This window comes from Peromyscus californicus, unplaced genomic scaffold (assembly GCF_007827085.1).
Source record: "Peromyscus californicus insignis strain IS unplaced genomic scaffold, ASM782708v3 Scaffold_7__1_contigs__length_154581171, whole genome shotgun sequence".
NCBI classification, from domain to species: Eukaryota; Metazoa; Chordata; class Mammalia; order Rodentia; family Cricetidae; genus Peromyscus; species Peromyscus californicus.
The window spans coordinates 1,972,444-1,995,374 of NW_026294595.1; the positions used below are offsets into that span (position 1 = coordinate 1,972,444).

Genomic DNA, 22,931 nt, shown 5'->3' on the forward strand with positions numbered 1-22,931 from the left:
TACCATTTTGACAGTAGTTCTCCCCATGTTTCAAGAATTTTTTCTGCACATTCTTTGGATACATCACCAAAGCCACTCAAGAGAGGTTCATCATTATCTGTAATAAGCAAAATTCATGTTTATCAAAAAAAATGGGAGTATAAAAAGCAAATGCAAACTTTTATTATATATTTAAATTATTATAAAGTCATTAACATATGTTCTTAGTATTGATGTATAAATGTATAAACCCTGTCTAAGGTGCAATGCTTTTATAACCTGTTTAATTCTCCTTTGCTTTCTATTTATAACCTGTTTAATTCTCCTTTGCTTTTTATTTAAGTCTTTATTATGTCAATTATAGGAAAGAGTCATTTATCTATAAAATAAACAACTCAAAATGTGGAATGTTCTTTCTCCTTTTCTAAGTGTATAGTTTTATATACAAACACATTTAGCAGTTTTATTTAAAATAGTAAACAACAAACTTAGTTACCTAAGAGTCTAATAAAGGAGAAGTGGTAAGTGATGTTTTGTTGTTGAATCTTCTCTCCTGTTCGTCTCCCCAACACTCTTTCCCCACTTTTACATTTACATATTTTAAAATGGTGTAATGATGCCTAATACTTTGCATACTAATTTAAAAAAATAATGAATTATGACATATATACAAGGTAACTGAATGCAAGTGTTTGTGTTTACATAATGATATAATAAAAATATGGAGACTTAAATTGTCAGTATGATCTGTTAAAAACAGCAAACAGATGGCAGTGGAGCACATTAATTTCACTACCTGAGTGAATTATGAATTATCATGAATATTTTTCTCTGTTCTTTCATGATGTTACAACTTTCTAAATGTTCCACAGAATGACATTAATTTATAACAGAAAACAAAACATTAAAAAGGACAAAATTAATAACTTAAAATTTAAATAACTAAAATTAACTAATTAAGAATTTAGAGGGTGCTAGAGAGATGGCACAGTGGTTAAGAACAGCGGCTACTCTTCCAGAGAACCTGGTTTTAGTTCCCAACACCCATATGGTGGCTCACAACCATCTGTAACTCCAGTTCCAGGGGAGCTAAAGCTCTTTTCTGTCCTCCGTGGACACCAAGAATGCACATGGTGTACATACACATTAAACACATAATAAAACTTAATTAATCAAGAATTTAGAGAATATAAAATATGCAGGTGGTAAAGTAAGGCTGAGGACATAGCTCAGTGACAGACAATATCTGAGACTTAGCTTAGCATATCTGAGACCCTGGGTCACACCCAGCACCAAACCTTAGGAAACAGAAGGTGACAATGGCTATTATCTACTTATTCCTCTTTCTGGACACTGCAAGGTTCTCAATGCTTTGCTTTCAGTATTTAGGGTAACGCTGTTTCACTGCTTTATTAGTCATACGCCTAGAAATGGACTTCCTAAGTTAAAAACACCATTACTTTTTAGGACTTAGTAATTACCTGTCTTCTCAAACAGTTGTACTAATTTACATTCTCACTAAGTGGGTGAGCAGCACTTGTCTTCACATATTTTCACGGCAAAACTGTGAGGATAGCATCACCGTACACCTCTCCTTAAGAGAGGACTACCACAAAGCACCGACTTTAAAAGCTCATAAATCTTTGACACCTATTATTAAACTCCCTACATGGTAACATTTTGGATATTATCATAGTTTTGATTGTGAGACAAGGGAAAGACAGACTGAATATAAATGAGATATTTCTGTATATTAACAATAAGAAGAGAAAAAGCTCAAGACACTAAGGTCAATTTCCCCAAACTCATTAGGACACCAGAATGACAGTACTTTGTAATTTCTCAACTTCCCATTCATTAAAACATCCACCATACAACCTGGGAAGAAGAAAAAAAAAATGTGCTAAAATGGGCTAGGTGCTGCTGGTAAGATCCAATCATACAATGAAATCTGTGTAATGTCAAGAAAAATGTGCTACCATTTACATGGGGTGTTAAGTCCTTTATAAGCAGTAGGAAGATCTATCTTTCACAAATCTCTGCTACTGCTCTAAACCCTTCAATAAATCTCAACAGTTATAACCTGGAATTTGTCATTAGAGTCCCAGGTACACAGGTTAGGGGTAGAGAAAGAGAATGCAAAGTCATTTCAAGTTTCAGAATATTGTTTTGTAAGTGCACTATTTCCTGTCAGAAGCCTTGTGGGTGAGAAACCTCTCTGGGAATTAGACATTTTCCCCAGGAACCATCTATAACTTGTAGCTTCACTGAATCTGATGCCCTCTTCCAGTGTGCAGACATATATGTAGATAAAACACCCTCATACAAAAAATAAATAAATAAATCTAAAAGAAAGAAAGAGGGAGGGAGAGAGAGGTTTGGCAGGGGAAATGTCAAACTGCATCTGACTTAAAAAAAAATACATGGGTGTTTTTTTGCATTTCAGTGATTTATTAGGACTAAATACAGAAGAGGAAAACAGACTTTAACTCAGACTGTAAGTACATGAATTTGATTGAAATTATGACTGTCATTTTCTATCCATGTAGCCTGAAATTTACTTTTCTCTGATTTTACTTCTTGATGTGAAAAATGAGGACAATAATAATTTCTATTTCTTAGGCTTACTGTGAGGATTATGAGAATAAGGCACCTTGCTACCACACAATAAGCACTTAATCATTAGACATTAATAGTCCTAAAACTGAACATAAAGTGAATAACCACAAGACAGAGGGACTTACATGCCCCTCCCCGCAAAAAAGGAGTACCTATAAAGCCAGTGCTTACTCTAACTTGAAAACACACACACGATCATGGGTATTTATCTCTTTTAACAAAGTTAATCACTCCTTGCACCTCTATATTTTTGTTAATGTGATTTCTTAGCCAGAAATGTTCAGAGAAGCCCATTCATCTCCACTGAGTTTTTGCACTTTCAATTCCAGCTCAAAAATTACTCTTATGATGTTCCACAAACTCCTTACAGTGAAAACTGAATTTTACAATTTCAAATGAACTTCACAGATTCAAACTCAAATGATTTTCTATCATCATCAGTTTCATTCATTAAAAATGAAGCCCTTGTACTGTTAGGAGCTAGACAACCATTGTGGAATGCTTTCCTCTTCTGTGCCTGAGACTTCCTCTAGTCTTCACTTCTGTGCATTGCTATTAAATAGTGACCAGATTATAAAATCTCATTTTCCCCAATCTGATTACAAGTACCTTAAAGAATGCCAAATGTGGGCTGGTGAGGCGGCTCATTGGGTAAAGGTGCTTGCTGCTATGCTTGGCGACCTCAGGGTAATCCCTGCAACCCACAGGGTAAAAGGAAAGAACAGATTCCAGCCAAGTTGCCCCCTGACCTTCACAGGTGCACTGTTATATAAGTACAAAACACATGTGCACACAGAATACAGAGAGAGAGAGAGAGAGAGAGAGAGAGAGAGAGAGAGAGAGAGAGAGAGAGAGAGAGAGAGAGAGAGAGAGAAGGGGAGGGGGGCAGGCCAACGTTGCTTGTCTGTGGGGGATGCTCACAAGTGCTCACGGAATGAACTCCACACCCCACCACCAGCCCCCATGAAGATGAAGCTGCAGTTGTGTGGACAGCCCTCTACCCTACACACAAACCAATCTGTCTACACTTACCTTCTTCTTCATCATCTTCTGGAGGAGAGGGGATCATGGAGCTCTGGGATCCAGACTGTGGCAGGCGAGCCGAAGGACTGGCTGTAGTTTTCCTCCGCTCTCTCTCTGACTCACTTTCCAAACACACAACTTCATATAAAGTGTCAGCATTATTCTTCCTCTCCTTCTGCTTTATCTTGACAACAAAAGAAAGAACAGATTATGTAGCAAATTTCTTTGTTTTAATTATCACTTTTGATTTTGTATTGAATGTAAGAATAAATGGTGTTTTCTTGAATTCTACACCAAATGTAACCTTTATCAAGTAGAAAAGCCTATGTTAAGACTTAAACCTTTCCCAGCACTCAGGAGGCAGAGGCAGGTGGATCTCTGTGAGTCTGAGGCCAGTCTGGTCTACAGAGTGAGTTCCAGGACAGCCAGAACTACATAGTGAGACCCTGTCTCGAAAGACCAAAAAAAGAAAAAGAAAAAGAAAAAGAAAAAGAAAAAAAGAAGACTTAAACCTCTTGGGCCTGGCATGATAGTACACACCTTTAATCCCGGCATGTGGGAATCAGAAGCAAGTGGATCTCTGTGAGTTCAAAGCTAGCCAGGGCTACATAGAAACCCTGTCTCAGACAGACAGAAAGACAAACACAAAAAACCTGTTAAGAAAATTGAACACTTTAAGTGTTTTATAGTTTTATCTGTCATTAAAATAATCACCAATACTTAGTTAATGTGAAAGCTAACTGTCCTGTGTCTTTCCAATAAATTTAAGGTGTCTTTTCAGGTTTCCTACTTAAAACCACATATCAAAACAGTTCATACAATCTAAAAATTTAGCTCTAAGAAAATCCTAGTTTTCTCTTGGTTAATTCAAATAGTACACCAGAGATTTTCTTAACTCCAAAGCTACAATTCAGGGTGCGAAAAGGACAATGAGTGGGAATGAACAGCCAAAAAGACATCAATAAAAATCCCAACAATTTTGCTAAGTGAAATCAACCTACACATTGGTTTTTACTTTTAGGCAAGCACTGTAAACAATTTACAAAGGCCTAATTAAAGAAAAAATAAGACATACATATACAATCCTGTCAGTATAATACATATTTTCAACTCCATAACATTCTTATTATTGCCAGTTGGAGGAGAAGAGAAGGTTAGCGTGAGATATGGAGAACAAGGCTGAAGGCACAGAAAGGTGCACGCACAGCAGACAGACAGTGGAGGACCAGGACCTCCACAAGGTACAGGAACACCAGAGTGACTCTACCAAGTCTCCACTTGGCCTTTCATTAGAAACAGTACCCAATCTTGGGAGTAAGGCCAAGATGATGGCAACGTGTCCTTCTAGTATCATTCTGAAGCACAGTTTAATACAGGAGTCTCAGCCTGAAGGCCAGCAGTCCCTGCTGCAGTAAGCATCTCCGCCAGGAGAGGCCAAGCGCAGGCACAGAGTAAGCACAACAAAACCTCACCAATAGTAACCGTGCAGAGCAGACAACCACAGGCTATCTGATTAGTTAACACCTGACTCCAGGATTGCTTAGCTTTCTAGACTATATATTTGTTTCTAATTTAGCTGCTCATAATTAATAAAGGACTCTGGTTCTGTGATGTGACATAGCAGCCTGCAGGTTTGTGTCTAGGACATATGAAAATAATTTCTGTCAAAGACAACCCAAAGGTGACCTATAGGATACTAACTTTAGTAATCTTAACTTTTTTTTTTATTAAAAAAGGACTGCATAGTCCCAAGATCTTAAATACTTAAGAGTAAGTTTTATCATCTTACTGGTTAATTCATTAGTGAACTATATTAAAATCCTTGATACATATTCATCCTGAATTGTAAACTTCCTTGGTAGGAAAATACTATTTAAATCTTTTATTTTTAATTAATTTATTTTTTATTTTATGTGCATTAGTGTATGTATGTCTGTGTGAGGGCGTCGGGTACCCTAGAACTGGAGTTACAGACAGTCGTGAGCTGCCATATGGGTGCTGGGAATTGAACCCGGGTCCTCTGGAAGAGCAGTCAGTGCTCTTAACCACTGAGCCACCTCTCCAGCCCCTACTATTTAAATCTTTTGTTTTGATGTAATTTCGTTAAATTGCTCTGAAAACCAAACCAAACACAGTCTCACTGTGCAGCCTGGCTAGTGTGAAGACACCAACAGAGAGCCACTTGCTGTTGCCTTCCAAATGCCAGATTTAAAGACATGCACCAACGTACCTGGCCTTCACTGCTCTTTAAAACATCACTTAATTGCTATCTGAAACACTCCAAATATTAGCAACACATACTAAAAGAATACAAAAACAAGTAAACGTTTGTTTCTCCAAGACTACAAAAATAAGGTAACTAATATCATTCACCTAGAAAGTCCTCTTTCACAACAATATGCCTTGTGATGTTATACAGAGTTAAGAATGGGATCAGGCTGGTAAGTTAATAACATCGCATGTGAAAATATTCACTGTTCAAGGGCACGGGATTCATTACACTACTTAAAAAACTTCTGTTTGAATTTTCTATAATTAAAAGCTTTTAAATTTACATTTTGCAATACATATCTTTTATAAATATGGAGTAATTTAAATATGTGAGTTTCTAAACTGTTATACATTCAAATAAACAAAAATAAGTTACAATATATGTATTGTATACAATATATAAATTATATAATTATAAAAAAATCAATCTGATAGGAAAAAAGAATAGACATGGATAGATGAAGACATCTCCTGTTCCTGGATAAGATGATGTCTCCTTAATAGAAGTAACCTTTTCCCAGAGCTAAACTAGTCTATTTAAAAACGTTTATTTAAAAAATAAATAAGAGTATGTAGGAAAGTCCATAAACACCGGAGTATTTAGAGAAGGAAAGTGACCCACTACATATAAAGACATAAAGTCTTTGACATCAATGCTTTACCAATGGATCAGGAAGGAAAAACCCCCAAAGAGGGCCAAACTTACATGAAAACTGGATAAAGGGAGCATCATAAATCACCGGACGTTATAATGGTTAATGAATTTCTCCTGGACAACTGGATGGCCCTTGGGAGATAAAGTCAGCCGCACATTTCAGTGAACAGCAGGATCACTATACGAAACACTAATGAGTCATTGTTCTAGAAACATCATGACAGAAAGTCATAGAAAATGTGAAAATTATTTTTAACTTTTCAATTTTGATGCCAAATTCACAAGTTTTAAAAGGAAAACTTGATAAATTCAAGTACATAAAAAGAAACAATGTGACAAACTAAAAATGCCTATACACACAAAAGAAAGAGACGGGAGAGGGGTAAGGGAGAAAAAGGAAAAGAAAAAACCCACAGTACTTAGAATCTACAAAATGTATTACACCAAGAACTATCAGCTAAATACAAAGGGGGAAAAACTTACTTTTACAAAGAGAAGAGCCAGTGAACCCCACCTTAACTGATCACACTCCTACTGAGAGCTGTGCAAAAACCTGGTATCACACATTTCCTAAATTAGCAGTGAAAGATCTCTCCAGTATATTAAAACATGCTGAATCCTAGGAGCTGGAGATATGGGTCAGCAGTGCAGACCACTGGCTGCTCTTCCAGAGGACACGTTTCCTAGCACCCATATGGTGGCTCATAACGATCTGTAATTTCAGTTCTAGGAGATCAGACATCCTCTTCTGGCCTCTTTGAGCACCAGTCACCCAAGTGGTATACTGTAGTATACAGACATCTATGAGGGCAACATCAACAGACATAAAATAAACATTTTAAAAATAGATTTTTAAAAAAATGTTGGGATATTATCTTTGTATTTTATGTGTATAGTATGTCTGTGGTGTACATATGTGTGTAGTATGTAGTGTATATGTTTGTGTCTGTGGTGTATGTATGTATGGTATATGCACGTGCCATGTCTGTGATATATGTGTGTCTGTGTGGTATGTCTGTGGTATGTGTGTATGTGTGTCTATGTAGTATATCTGTGGTTTATGTGTGTCTGTGGTGTTTGTGTGTGTGTGTGTGTGTGTGTGTGTGTGTGTGTGTGTGTGTGTAGTATTCTGTGGTGTATGTGTATGACTGTGTAGTATGTTTGTTTGTATTATATGTGTGTCTGTGGTGTATGTGTGTATGTGTGTGTGTGGTGTGTGTAGCATTCGGTGGTGTGTATGACTGTGTAGTATGTCTGTTATATGTGTGTCTGTATGTCTATGAAGTATTCTGTGGTGTGTGTCTGTGTTGTGTTGTGGTGTGTGTGTGAGAGAGGGACAGAGGGAGAGGGAGAGGGAGAGGGAGAGGGAGAGGGAGAGGGAGAGGGAGAGGGAGAGGGAGAGGGAGAGGGAGAGGGAGAGGGAGAGGGAGTTCATAATCACCCACTGAACTAGAAACTCACCTTCTCAGCCAGGCTTGTCTTGGCCCCTCAATAATTGGGTTCCTAGGGTTATGGGGCCATAGCCACCCATTTATTTGGGTGACAGGGATTCAAACTGAGATGCCCGTGCTTGTTCGGTAGGTACTCTTAGCCACAAAACCATCTCCCCAATCCCCAAATTTGGCAGATGTGTACTAGTTTATTGCATATGCCATGTACACACACACACACAGAGTAAATGAGAACAAAAGGCCCAGGTTATCAGCTATAGTTATATTAATTAATTACCTCTATGACTTTGGTGACATCACTTAAGTTTTTCAGGTGATATTAACTTCATTTGTAAAATAGCAATTACATACAAGATTAGATTCCTTACAGCTTATTTGGCAGTGAGAAGTCTGTAATTTATTACTATGTATGAGTGTGAACATGCATGCATGTGGAAGTCAAAGGGCAGCGCTGAGGAATTAGTCTCTTTCTGGTATCTAGTTGTTTGTGCCACACTGCTAGCTGGCCCTGCAGCTTCTGGACTAACTTCCTGTCTCTGTCTCTCCTCTGGCTGTGGGAGTTCTGGGATGACAGACCTACATGATCACATTTGGCTTTTTTACTTGGCATTCAGTAACCAAATATAAGGTACCTTGCTAGCCCCCAAATTCTATAGTTTAATATTTATCTTTTCACTTTTAAAAATTTTTTTACCTGCAGAAGTCAGAAAAGGGTAATGGATTCCCTGGAACTGCAGTTATAAATGTTAGCCCCGGTACATCTCTAAGAGCAACCTGTGCTCTTAACCTCTGACCCATCTCCTCTTCAGTTCCTTTCTCTGTCTCTTTAAAACTTACGTTTATTCATTTACTACGGGAATGTGTGATGTGCCCGTGTGTCATGCCACAGCCCTTGTGTGGAGCTGAGAGGACAATTAGCAGGATTGGGCCTATAATTTTATATTGCCAAGAATATCTGGTTTACACTCACTTATGCCACTATTGGAATATTTAGTATTTAGACCCTTTTTAGTAAATGTTATCTGACCATTTAGCTTAAAGAATGCAGTCTTTTTTCTGTACTAATTTAAGATTCTTTTCTAATATGATTCTAGCTTAATAAAACAATCCCAGACGGGAAGGCTTCCAACCTAAAAAGGACTTACTGAATCACCAGATAATTTTAGTGAAAGGAAAACAAGAAAGTTTTAAATACGCAACACACACACACACACACACACACACACACACACACACACACACACCCCAACATTTCTATAATTGCTTCCTCATATTTATAGTGCAAAAAAAAAAACCCACAAAAAGTAAAAAACCAACAACCCAATGAAAGACTGTATTTTAAAAATTCCGTATTTTTCCGGGTGGTGGTGGCACACACCTTTAATCCCAGCACTCAGGAGGCAGAGGCAGGTGGATCTCTGTGAGTTCGAGGCCAGCCTGGGCTACCAAGTGAGTCCCAGGAAAGGCACAAAGCTACACAGAGAAAGCTGTCTCGAAAAACAAAAACAAAACAAAAAAATTCTGTATTTTAAAAATCTGCCCTGTAGTTCTATTTTCTTATCTGTCTGAGCAGAAATCAAAAGGGCTACAACTTTAAATTACTGCTTAATTTAAGTAAATCCTAAAAAATCTTTTTAGTAGAAAGACAAAACTAACATGTCTCTGTGGAAGAACCCTGGCTGACACTCAGAAGGCTGAGACATTATTGTGCTCATATTCTGTAAAATGTACTATTTTACATCTCTATATAACTGTTTCCTCATCCGTGAGAATAGTACAATAGCTCACTGGATTGCTGTGAAAGTTACACAGGACAGACAGCAGTGGCCACTAAACTCATAACAGGAATGAATGTAGGCTACTAAGTTATAAGGAGTGTGATTAAGACTGTTTGCAAGTGTCTAAAACTATGAAAAATTATTTAAATACTTTATACTTTACTGTTATGGGATATTCCTTTACATGGTGTGAAGGTATGTCACTGTGATTGGTTTAATAAAAAACTGAATGGCCAATAGCTAGGCAGGATTTTCAGGGCAGAGAGAATGCTGGGAAGCATGGCCTGTAGGTGATGAGATAACAAGCCATGTGGCAGCACATAGATGAATAGACATGGGTTAATTTAAGTTATATGAGCTAGTGAGAAACAAGCCTGAGCTATCAGCCGAGCTTTCAAAATGAATAAGAAGTATCTGTGTGGTTTTTTTGGGAGCTGGCTGGTAGGACAGAGAAAGACTCAATACACTTTACATAAAACTAACAGAATGTCCCAACTCTTTACCTACATTTTCCCACTCCCCATTCTGCCCACATCCACAGGCCCATGCATAAAATAAGACTTATCCATAACAGACAAAATTGAAAATTATTAGGTTACTGCCCTCCTTTCAGCTTTCACATGTATATATCATTTTTTCACAAAGAAAATATGGAAATTCAGCGTAAGTTTGGTTTATAATCTTAACAAGGCATAGAGTAATCCAGTAACTACTTCATAGGTGTAATTTTGGCTAATTTAGACTAACAATATGTCATTTATAGCCTAACTTAAAAAGTTAAGCAAAAAGTACTAGAATAACATAGGGTATATATTTTAATCTTTTCATGGAATTAAAACAAATATGTCCATGAAGAGGTACTCTATACTCAACTAGAAACATAATAGTCCTAAAAACCCATGAAGTCTTTAAAAATAAATAAGACTTACCTTCTCCAGCCTAGCAGGTCACATAGTCCTTAAACTAAGATAATAAGAAATTCCGAGAAAAATGCCAGTACCAGGGGAGTTCTTTTATGTCCTCTAACACAAAACTAATAAACTAGAACTTTGTTTTTTTCTTACTATATAAACATTATATAATTAGTTTCTATTAATTAATAAAATATTAAATTATTTATTGCCTCTTGCACTAGATACTTTTAAATGATTTATCCTTATGTATGTGAGTATTTAGCTTGCATGGATGCCTGTGTACCATGTGCATAAGTGGCTGAGAGACCAAAAGAGGATGTTAGATCCCCTGGAACTGGAGTTGTAGACGGTTGTAAGCCACCATGAGAGTACTAGGAATTGAACCCAAGTTCTCTGGAAGTACAGACACTGCTCTTAAGCACTGAGACATCTTTCTAGATGTAGATATACTTTAAAGAATTATTGCCTGTTACTCCCTAAACGAGAAGTAATGCTTGTGAATTGGTTTAATTTTTGAAGTGTTCTTCCCTAGGTGCTACTGTTCCATCTAAACAAAGAATGTTGCAAAGTGTGGCATAGGTCTTTAATTCTTAGCATTCAGAAAACAGAGGTAGAAGGATTGAGGGTTCGAGCCCAACTTGACTGAATGAGGCTTTCTAAATGAGTAAATAAATAAATAAATAAATAAATGTTAAACAATGTTCTCATTTATGACTTAGAATTTTCTGATTTTGTCACAGTACCTCTCAACTAAAAGGCACAGAGAATTTTCAATCCAACTTTACAGAATTTCTCATTAATGTCACAGTAACAGGATGAGGAAGATTCTAATACTGTGGCCAATTTAGAAGTCAGTAAACTTGAGACACATAGTTGAAGAAAACTGCTCAAAGTCATAAAGCTGGCCATTGGTTAAACCCAGGATGCTGATCTTATGCTAATTTCTTGATCCTGGAGACTCAGGGTAACTGTCTCTTAAGACAATACTGGAAAGAAACCCTTATTCTAACTTGGCTTGTTTTTGACTAAATATACTCATCATAACTAATCTAGATATAAAATAAATCCACACATAATACTTTCATACATAATAATTTAACTTTGTATAGTAGAAAGTCAAAGTTATAAGTACATAAATTCAACTCAAAAAATACCAAAAACCGAAATAAAAATAACTACTGAGAACTACTATGGTATAAGTCTTGAGGATAAATCAGTGATATTGCCTTAGCAGAGATTATAAAATGGCTAAGAAACATAAGAATATATTACATGGTATATAGTATACCAGGAAAGATGAAAGCTAGTTATATACATGTTATATCTCACACACATACACACACACAGACTGCTCTGTGTTGCAAGACACTGGCAGTACCAGCATAAAGAGTAGGCAAATTAACTGGGTACTCAGGGTGAGTATTTGAGTGAATCTGAGTGCTCACAGGATGAGGAGATGAGCATTAGCCAATAAGATCCAGGGGAAAGTACTCCAAGGAATAGCTGATAAGGAACAGCTGATGACTGAGTCCTTAAGAATGTGCCTAGAGCGGTGTGCCAAGAAAAGGATGAGAAAGACATATCTACTGGGACCTAGAAGGTAGCCCATTGATTACAGTTTGATAAAGATTTTGGCTTTAAAAAAAAAAGAAAAAGAAAAGAAAGAATTTTGGCTTAAAAAAAAATAAAGAGTTTGAAATAGAAAAAAAAAAAAATGATATGACCTGACCTAAAGCAGGTATGTTTAAAACAGACCATAGGGGACAAAGATGGAAACAAAGAGATGACAAAAGAGTCGTTAGCATAATATAGATGAAAATGATGGCAATGAATGAGGGCTAACATAATTCAGGTGCAGAAAGTCAACAGATTTCCACAAACACTAGATATGGAGCACAAGGAATAAAAGAGTACAATTCTTGGAATAAGAAACGATTAGGTAAAGGCCATAAACTGCAACACTAAAGGCAGATAAGTAGAGCATTTGAGGGTGGGGGTAAGTCGGAGATGTCCTACAAATGAAGTGAGGAATAGGTATTTAAGGAGAAAGAAGAGATCATCTGTGTCAAATGCTGCAGAAAAGTAAAAAGAGGTAAGAACTCAGATTAGCAAGTTAGGTCAACAGGGACCATGACTTCTTCCAAGACATTTGGATACACAGGAAAGTATAGTGGAGACAGAGGCTGATGGTGTAGGTCAGTGGTGGACTACTTGCTCAACAAGAAGAATAAAGGAGGAAGAAGGAAGAAAAGGAAAGAAGACAGGAGGAATGAAGAAGGACGAGAGGGAGGGGTCAAGGAGACAGCTGCAATGGCTAAAAGAGATTAAAAGATTAAAGAGATTAAAAATAAGGACCACTAACTATGTGGTGGGAAAACTGAGAGCCAAGGAAGGCTAAAGAACATACCATATTTTACCTACTGCCATCATAGGGAAAAAAAGTGACTCTTGTCAAAGTTAACTGCCATCTAAGAAAAAGCAAGAAGCAGATGCAGAGATTCATGGTCGGGCGCCAGGCCGAGCTCCAGGAGTTCAATCAATGAGAAGAGGGATTCTATGAGCGAGGGACATCGAGATCATGATGGGAAAACATACAGAGATGACCAGCCAAACTAGTGGAAACGCATGAAATGTGGACCAATAGTTGTGGAGCCCCCAGGGGACTGGACTAGGCCCTCTGGATAGGAGAGACAGTTGTATAGCTTGAACTATTTAGGGGGCCCCCTGGCAGGGGAAGTGGGCTCTGTCCTTGGTCAATGAGCAGGCTTTTTGGAGCCCAGTACCTATGGTGGGACACCTTGTCCAGCCTTGGTGCAGGGGGGAAGGTCTTGGACCTGCCTCAACTGAATGTACCAGGCTCTGCTGACTCTGCTGATTCCTGACACCTTGCCTTGGAGGAGGTGGGAATGGGGGGAGCGTAGGGGGAAAGGCTGGGGGGCAAGAGGAGGGAGGAGAGGGGGACCTGTGATTAAAGTGTAAAATGAATAGAAAATTTCTTAATTAAAAAAAAAAAGATTATCTTTTTCAAAAGAACACAACAGAATATAAACTGTTAAATAATTAATCTGAAATTACAACACAGACAAATAAAGAGGAAGATATTACTCATCATTCCTTAAGGATCATTCAGTAATTTCTGAAGGAGCTATAATATATTATGCTCAAGTGTTTCAAAGAAAATATACTCAAAAAAGAACAAATAAACTCTCAGGGTAAAATAAAACCACTAAAACAAAAGAAAAACCACCAAAGAACTAGCTAGACATTCCAGAAATAAAAAATGTATGTTCAAAACTAAAAAAAAAAAAAAAAAAAAAAAAAAAAAAATTCCTTCATCAGACACAGTAGTGGACTGAGGAAGATGAGGACCTCTATCCAGTGAAAACATTACACTAAAAGAGGAGCAGTGAAGAAGATTTTACAAAGACAAGCACAAGGACATGTATTCAAGAGATGCTGAATGTCCTTTGGATGTGGACAAATGGAGCCCTGGATCGTCACAACAGGAAAAGTATAGAATTACAGCAGGTGAGCAGAAGTTAAGAGATTATGTTTCTTTTTAATACATTTAAAAGGCATATGACTGTTTTGAAAGACCTAACGATAAATGATCAATCAGCGTGAGGTGTGATCCTACTTTCTTAGTACCTGGGAGACAAAGTACCTGCTTTAGTTTCAGAAAGAAGTTCTCAGTAGTGCTGCGTTTGCTGAAGGGCCAGAACAACCTTTCATTAGGTGAGCAAACTCGAACTTTCGTCTCCAGGAGAAATCGAACGGGCTCCTGCACTTCTGTTATCACCAAATCCACAGCTGTTGTCATGAACAGCACTTTATCTAAAAATGGAGAGAAACGAGAAAGAAATAAAGGTGGAAATATATTTGTTCATGTAGTCACTGAAGAAGTAATTGGTTTTAATTGTAAGTATTCAAGATATCTTAAGGTCAACCATCAAGTCAGAATTCTGATCCTAAGTAGCGTCCCAGATGTAGAATTAGAGGGGGACAGCAGTCCAGCAGAAAGAAATACAGTCAGACCGTGTCTGCCAAAGTGTTATACATCTCTTAAGTCTCCTTCACAAACCCTTTACAGTCTCAAATTTTAAATTTGGTTAATAATGGCTTTAAAAAAAAAACAACAGGTGTCCAAAACAACAACAACAAAAAAAAAACAGGAATCAACAATCACAGTCATTAATACCTCTTAATATTAATGGACACAATTCACCTATAAAAAGACACAGGCTAACAGAATGGACATAAAAACATGATCCATCCTTTTGCTGCCTACAAGAAAAACACCTCAACTCCAAAGACAGACATATCCTCAGAATAAAGGGTTGGGAAAAGATTTTCCAATCAAGTGGACCTAAGAAGCAAGCTGGTGTAGCTATCCTAATATCTAACAAAATAGACTTCAAACTAAAATTAATCAAAAGAAATGGAGAAGGACATTTCATATTCATCACAGGAAAAATCCATCATGATGAAATCTCAGTTCTGAACATGTGTGTCCCAAATAAAAGGGCACCCACATTTGTAAAAAAAAAACATTACTAAAGCTTAAATCACACATCAAACCTCACACATTAACAGTGGGAGACTTCAACACCCCACTCTCACCAATGGACAGGTCTGCCAAGAAGAAACTTAACAGAGAAATAAGGGAACTAACAGATGTTATGACTCAAATTGACTTAAAAGATATCTACAGAACATTCCACTCAAAGAAGAATATACCTTCTTCTCAGCACCTCATGGAACCTTCTCTAAATTTGACCACATACTCACTCACAAAGCAAGCCTAAACAGATTAAAAAAAAAAAAAAATTGGAATAATCCCCCTGTATCTTAACAGATCAGCATGAGTTAAAGTTGGAGTTCAACAACAACACAAATTACAGAAAGCCTACAAACTCATGGAAACTCAATAATGCTCAATTGAATCACCACTGGGTCAAGGAAGAAATAAAGAAATTGAAGACTTCCTAGAATTCAATGAAAATGAAAGCACAACATACCGAAACTTACGGGACATTATGAAAGTAGTTCTAAGAGGAAAGTTCATAGCACTAAGTAGTACCTACATAAAGAAGTTGGAGAAGCTGGGTGGTGGTGGCACACACATTCAATCCCAGCACTTGGGAGGCAGAGCCAGGTGGATCTCTGTGAGTTTGAGGCCAGCCTGATCTACAGAGTGAGATCCAGGACAAGCACCAAAACTACATGGAGAAACCCTGTCTCAAAAAACCAAAAACCAAAAAAAAAAAAAAAAAAAAAAAGAAGTTGGAGAAATCTTACACTAGCAACTTAACAGCACACCTGAAAGCTCTAGAACAAAAAGAAGCTAACTCACCCAGGAGGAGCAGACAGCAGGAAATAATCAAACTCAAGGCTGAAATCAATAAATTAGAAACAAAGAGAACAACACAAAGAATCAATGAAATAATGAATTGATTCTTTGAGAAAATTAACAAGATAGACAAACCCTTATCCAAAGTAAACAAAAGAGAGAGAGAACACCTAAATTAACAAAACCAGAAATGAAAAGGGGGAACATAACAACAGATATTGAGGAAATCCAGAGAATCATCAGGTCTTACTTCAAAAACCTGTACTCCACAAAATTGGAAAATCTAAAATAAATATACAATTTTCCTGATAGGTACCACATACCAAAATTAAATCAAGCCCAGATGAACAATTTAAATAGAACTATAACCCCTAGGAAATAGAAGCAGCCATTAAAAGTCTCCCAACCATGATACCCAAACCATACAAAGATGCAACAAAGAAAGAGAATTACATACAGACCAATCTCCCTCATGAACATTGATGCAAAAACACTCAATAAATACTGGCAAATCAAATCTAAGAACACATTAAAAAAATAATTCACCATGATCAAGTAGGCTTCATCCCAGAGATGCAGGGATGGTTCAACATATAAAAAGCTGTCAATGTAATCAACCATATAAACAAACTGAAAGAAAAAAACAACATGTTCATCTCTTTAGATGCTGAAAAAGCCTTTGACAAAATCCAACACCCCTTCATGATAAAGGTCCTAGAGAGATCAGGAATACAAGGAACATACCTAAACATAATAAAAGTAATATACAGCAAGTCAACATCAAATTAAATGGAGAGAAACTCAAAGCAATCCCCCATAAAATCAGAAACAAGACAAGGCTGTCCACTCTCTTCATATCTATTCAATATAGTAATCAAAGTTCTAGCTAGAGCAGTAAGACAACAAAAGGAGATCAAGGGGATACAAAATGGAAAGGAAGAAGTCAAACTTTCATTATTTGCAGACAATATGATAGTATACATAAGTGACCCCAAAAATTCTAGCAGGAAATTCCTACAACTGATAAACACCTTCAATAATGTAGTGGGATACAATATTAACTCAAAATCAGTAGCCCTCCTATATACAAATGATAAATGAGCCGAGAAAGAAATCAGAGAAACAATACTCTTTACAATAGCCAAAAATAATATATCTTGGGGTAACTCTAACGAAACAAGTGAAAGACCTGCAGGACAAGAACTTTAAGTCTTTGAAGAAAGAAACTGAAGAAGATAGCAGAAAATGGAAAGATCTCCCATGCTCATGGATAGACAGGACTAACATAACAAAAATGGCAATCTTACCAAAAGCAACCTTCAGATTCAATGCAATCCTTATAAAAAATCCCAACACAATTCTTCACTGACCTTGAAAGAACAACACATATGGAAAAACAAAAAACCCAAGATATGGGCTAGAGAGATGGCTCAGAGGTTTGAATCACTGGCTGCTCTTCCAGAGGACCAAGGTTCAATACCCAGCACCCACATGGAGGCTCACAACTGTCTATAACTCCAGTTTAAGAGGATCTGGCACCCTCACATAGACATACATATAGGCAAAACACCAATGCACATAAAATAAAAATAAATAAATTGTTTAAGAAAAACCCAGGATAGTCCTGTACAATAAAGGAACTTCTGGAGGCATCACCATCCCTCACTTCAAGCTCTACTATAGAGCTATAGTAATAAAAACAGCTTGGTATTGGCATAAAAACAGACACTCGGATCAAGGGAACCAAATCAAAGACCCTGACAAAAATTGACACACATATGAACACCTGATTTTTGATAAAGATGCCAAAATTATACAGTGGAAAAAGAAAGCATCTTCAACAAATGGTGCTGGCATAATGTGGATGTTGGCATGTAGAAAAATGCAAAAATATCCATATCTATAGCCCTGTAAAAGCTCCAGTCCAAGTGGATCAAAGACCTCAACATAAATCCAGATACACTGAACCGGATAGAAGAGAAAGTAGGAAGTAGCCTTGAATGCATTAGCACAGGAGGCCACTTCCTGAATATAACACCAGTAGCACAGACGCTGAGATCGACAATTAATAAATGGGACCTCCTGAAACTGAGAAGCTTTTGTAGGGCAAAGGACATGGTCAATAAGATAAAACAACAGCCTACAGAATGGGAAAAGATCTTCACCAACTCCACATCTGACAGGAGGCTGATCTCCAAAATACATTTAAAAAAAAAAAACCCTCAAGAAACTAGACATCAAAATATCAAATAATCCAATTTAAAAATGGGGTACAGATCTAAACAGAATTCTCAACATAAGAATCTCAAATGACTGAAATACACTTAAAGAATTGTTCAACATCCTTAGTCATCAGGAAAATGCAAATAAAAATGAATCTGAGCTACTATCTTACTTATACCTGTCAGAATAGCTAAGATCAAAAACACTGATGACAGCTTATGTTGGAGAGGATGTGGAGTAAGGGTAACACTCCTCCACTGTTGGTGGGAGTGCAAACTTGTATAGCCACTTTGAAAATCAGTATGGCATTTCTCTGAAAATTGGGAATCAACCTACCTCAAGACCCAGCTATAACACTCTTGGGCATATACCCAAAGGATGCTCAATCATGCTACAAGGACACATGCTCAACTATGTTCACAGCAGCATTATTCACAATAGAACATGGAAACAACCTAGATGCCCCTTAACCAAAGAATGGATAAAGAAAATGTGATACATTTACACAATGGAGTATTACTCAGCTGTAAGAAACTATGACCTCATGAACTTTGCAGGCAAATGGATGGAACTAGAAAAAAAAAATCATTCTGAGTGAGGTAACCCAGACCCAGAAAGACAAGCATTGTATGTACTCACTCATAAGTGGCTATTACGAGTAAAATATAGGATAACCAACCTACAATCCACAGCCCCAGAGAGGCTAGATAACAAAGACGGCCCAAAGAGGGATGCTTAGATTTCCCTAGGAAGGGGAAATAGAAGAGATCTCCTGGGTAAACGGGGTGGGGGGAAATAGGGGAATGGAAACTTGAGGAAACAGGTTGGGTGGGCTGGGTGCTGGTATGGGAGGCAGGTTGGGGTCGGGATGGAGGAGTAGAGTAAGGAAAGAGACATCTTGATGGGGAGCCCATTTTGAGGTTAGGGAGAAACCTGGTGCCAGGGAGACCCACAGCAATCCACAAAGACGACCCCAGCTAAGACTCCTAAAAATAGTGGAGAAGGTGTCTGAACTGGCCATCTACTGTAATCAGATTGGTGATTACCCTAACTGTCATCACAGAGCCTTTATTCAGTAACTGATGGAAGTAGATGCAGAGATCCACAGCCAAGCACTAGGCCAAGCTGTGAAAGTGCTGCTGAAGAAAGGAAGGAGGGATTGTATGAGCCAGGGGGATCAAGGCCATGATGGGGGAACCCAAAGAGACAGCTCACCTGAGCTTGTGGAATTTCATGCACTCTGGACCAATAGTTAGAGAGACTGCATGGGACCGACCTAGGCACTCTACATGTGTGTGACTGTTGCATAGCTTGGTCTGTTTGTAAGCCCTGAGCAGTGAGATCAGGACCTGTCCCTGGCGCTTAACTGGCTTTTGGGAACCTGTTCCCCATGCTGGATTACCTCGCCCAGCCTTGCTGCAGGGTGAGGAGCTCAGTCCAGCCTCAACTTGATGTGCCATGCTATGTTCAAGCCCATGGGAGGCCTGCCTCTTTCTGAATGAAGATGGAGGAAGGGTGGATGGGGAGGGGGTAGATGGAAGTGGGAGGAGGGAATGGGAGAAGAGGAGGGAGGGGAAACTGTGGTCAGTATGTAAAATAAATGAAAAAAAAAAGTTAATTAAATAAAAAACCAACCAACCAAATAAAAAAAAACCCCAAACAGGTTGTTACTATGTTGCCCTGGCTGGCCTCAAATTCACAGCAATCTGCATGTTGCTACCTCCAGAATGCTGGGATTAAAGGTGTGTGCCACCACTGCCCAGCTCACATAAGTAACTATAATGATAAAAGGGAAGGAAAAATGAGAAGGGAAGGAAAGGAAAATAAATAAGCAAAAGTGATATTGTTTTTAGGTTAAATTTAAAAAGAAACTCAAGAATTACTCAAATTATTTGTTTCACCAAAGTTTCCTAATAATGTGTATGTTAAAAATCTCTATCATCAGGCCAGGTGTGGTGGTGTGCACCATTAATCTCAGCACTTGGGAGGCCAGGCAAGAGGATCTCTTTGAGTTTGAGATAAGCCTGGTCTACACAGCAAGTTCCAGAACAGTCAGGGCTACACTGAGTCCATGTCTTAAAAACCTAAAACCCTGTTGGTCGGTGGTGGCACACACCTTAAATCCCAGCACTCAGGAGGCAGAGGCAGGTGGATCTCTGTGAATTCGAGAACAGCCTGGTCCAAAGTGAGTTTCAGGACAGGCTCCAAAGATAAGCAGAGAAACCCTGTCTCAAAAACAAAACAAAACCCCAAAACCCAAACAAATAAAAAAAGGAGTATCACCCGTGGGCTGGAGTGATGGCTCAGTGGTTAAGAGTACTTGCTGCTCTTTTGGAGGAGCCAGGTTTAGTTCCCACCACCCAGAGTGCAGCCCATAATTATGTGTAATTATCTATAGTTTCAAGAGATTTGACATCCTCTCTGACCTCTGTCTGCATCAGGTATGAATGTGTTACACAGATATACATGTAGCCAAAACACCCATACATGTAAAGTACGAAAAAGTAAGTCTTAAAACTGCACCACCTTTAGGAGTTTCTTCATTCACAACTTGAAAATGTGGGGATTTTGGATTCCAGCTTCCAGTAATAACATATGACTTTCCATCTGAACTTTTGCCCATAGACTCCTAAAGAAAAGAGTAAAATTAACCTTAATGTAAAAGTGGGCTATCTTGAGGCTTTTAAAAAAACAGGAATTCTCAAAATACATAATTTTGATAAGGAATGTACTGATTTTTAAGAGTTTATGAATATTTGATACACAATGCAGAAGTCTCCAAATTATATACTAAAACCATACAGGAATCTAAAGTACCGCATTAATTTGACATTTTGAGTAACCCAGAACTACAGCAGTTTATGATCTCTTCCACATCCCACAATAAACATGTTTTGAGTCTAATGTGATAAAAGTAAACCAATACATTAACGAAACAGAAACAGTTTATAACTTGCTAATAAAAACCAACCACCAAAAGAACACATGACAAGAACCTTACCAAGTCCAACAAATGCATATCGCTATTTCGGACATCTTTTCCTGGGCTAAGAAGAAGACCAAAGCACCTGGGGAAAAAAAAAGAACTGACATAAACTTGTGATAAAACAAACAACATACACATATATTTAAGTTATGTCACTTAATTATTTTCTTATGGGTGGAAAAGGGGCATTCTAATAAATTAGTACTATTACAATCATCTTTACCTGAGCTAAGTAAATTTTGTCTTTTATTACCACATACTAGAGATTAGCACTATTAACTGAAGATTTATAAGAGTGATTTCAGAGTAATGAAACACTCACTACAATAAGTACAAAAAAATTACCAAGAGTTGGGCAGTGGTGGCACACTCCTTTAAATCCAGCACTAGGAGGCAGAGGCATGTGGATCTCTGTAATTCGAGGCCAGCCTGGTCTATAAAGCGAGTTCCAGGACAGCCAGAACTACACAAAGAAACCTTGTCTTGAAAAACCAAAAAGGAATTACCAATAAGTCAAAATACTTTGCAAATGAATTTTTAATACAGTATATGACTATTTCACTAGACAGATAAAAAGCCAAAACTCATATTTAAGATAAACATACAGAGAAACGGTTACCTTTCAATAGCAAGTTCTTTGTTAGCTGTTTGCTGCACACAGATGACAATCTTCTTATCTATTCCCTGTCGAAGTTTAAAGCACTGCCTGTCCTTGTCCTTGGGAACAGCACTGTAAGGTCAACACATTTCATTAATGTCGAAAACAATTTTCTTGTCAGAAACCATAACAATTATTTTAAAGATCTCAAATTTCTGATTCTTTTCTGTCTGGTTTATAAGTAGTAGCAAAAAAGAAAATAGAACTGAGTATGAATAACAAAATGGAAAAAAGGGTAACTAATTTATTTATTGTCTAACCATGATGAGTTATTGTCCTTAGGTAGTGATAACCTTATGGTCTAAATACTAATGCTACTGTTATTAAAATGATTAGCTAACAAATGCCAGCTTAAGAGAGATTAAAATAGTCTTAAAATGCCTCTTTACCAGAACAATGACCTAATCTCCCACATAATTCTCTAGCTGCACTGTCCTCCCAGGTGAAAGCAGCAGTGGCAACTCACCTTTGGGGAGCAAGTCTAAACTACCTTATTGCTTTAAAATACTAATTGAATGGCAACGGAACTACTGGTAGATAAAATACATGAATAGCTGAAAACTGGTAGGTATTCATCACCTAAATACTACTTAGGTAGTATTTATCTATGTGCATTTGTGTATTTGCCAATCCAATATTTTGTAACACTTCATTACAAAGCAAAAAATTCCAGCAAAGGAGTTTAGAAATGACAACCATGTTCAAGGAAACATTTTGCATTCCAATCTGTTAAATATTTCTGGCAGACAGGCCTCAATTTTCAACTGTCCTTATGTACCTTAGTCTCTTATGGTCTAAGGATGGCTAAGTGTAAGCAAATAATATACTCTCTCTCAGTCATCTGAAACACTAATAGGCTGTGTAAGATACAGCTCAGCAGTAGAGTGTTTGCCTAATATGCCCTGGGTTCAGTCTCCAGTGCCATGGAACGACATGACTCAGTACATACAGAGTGTCTCCGAGGTCACTAACCTAAATGGATACATTACAGGAAGCAGATGGAGAGTATAGTTAGTAGGAAATC

The 22,931-nt window shown here is 37.6% G+C and overlaps 1 protein-coding gene across 6 annotated transcripts in view; it reads right to left on the reverse strand.

Moving 5' to 3' along the window:
• The window catches only part of Rabgap1 (RAB GTPase activating protein 1), a 129,969-nt gene that overhangs the window by 64,747 nt on the left and 42,291 nt on the right, over positions 1 to 22,931 (reverse strand). For all 6 annotated transcript variants that reach the window (XM_052726613.1, XM_052726610.1, XM_052726612.1 and 3 more), the window contains 6 exons: positions 21,869 to 21,979; positions 21,265 to 21,331; positions 20,790 to 20,892; positions 14,355 to 14,524; positions 3,631 to 3,805; positions 4 to 97 (listed from right to left, as the gene is read on the reverse strand). In XM_052726613.1, coding sequence (XP_052582573.1) covers positions 4 to 97; positions 3,631 to 3,805; positions 14,355 to 14,524; positions 20,790 to 20,892; positions 21,265 to 21,331; positions 21,869 to 21,979 — 720 coding nt within the window. The remainder of the gene's footprint in view (positions 1 to 3; positions 98 to 3,630; positions 3,806 to 14,354; positions 14,525 to 20,789; positions 20,893 to 21,264; positions 21,332 to 21,868; positions 21,980 to 22,931) is intronic.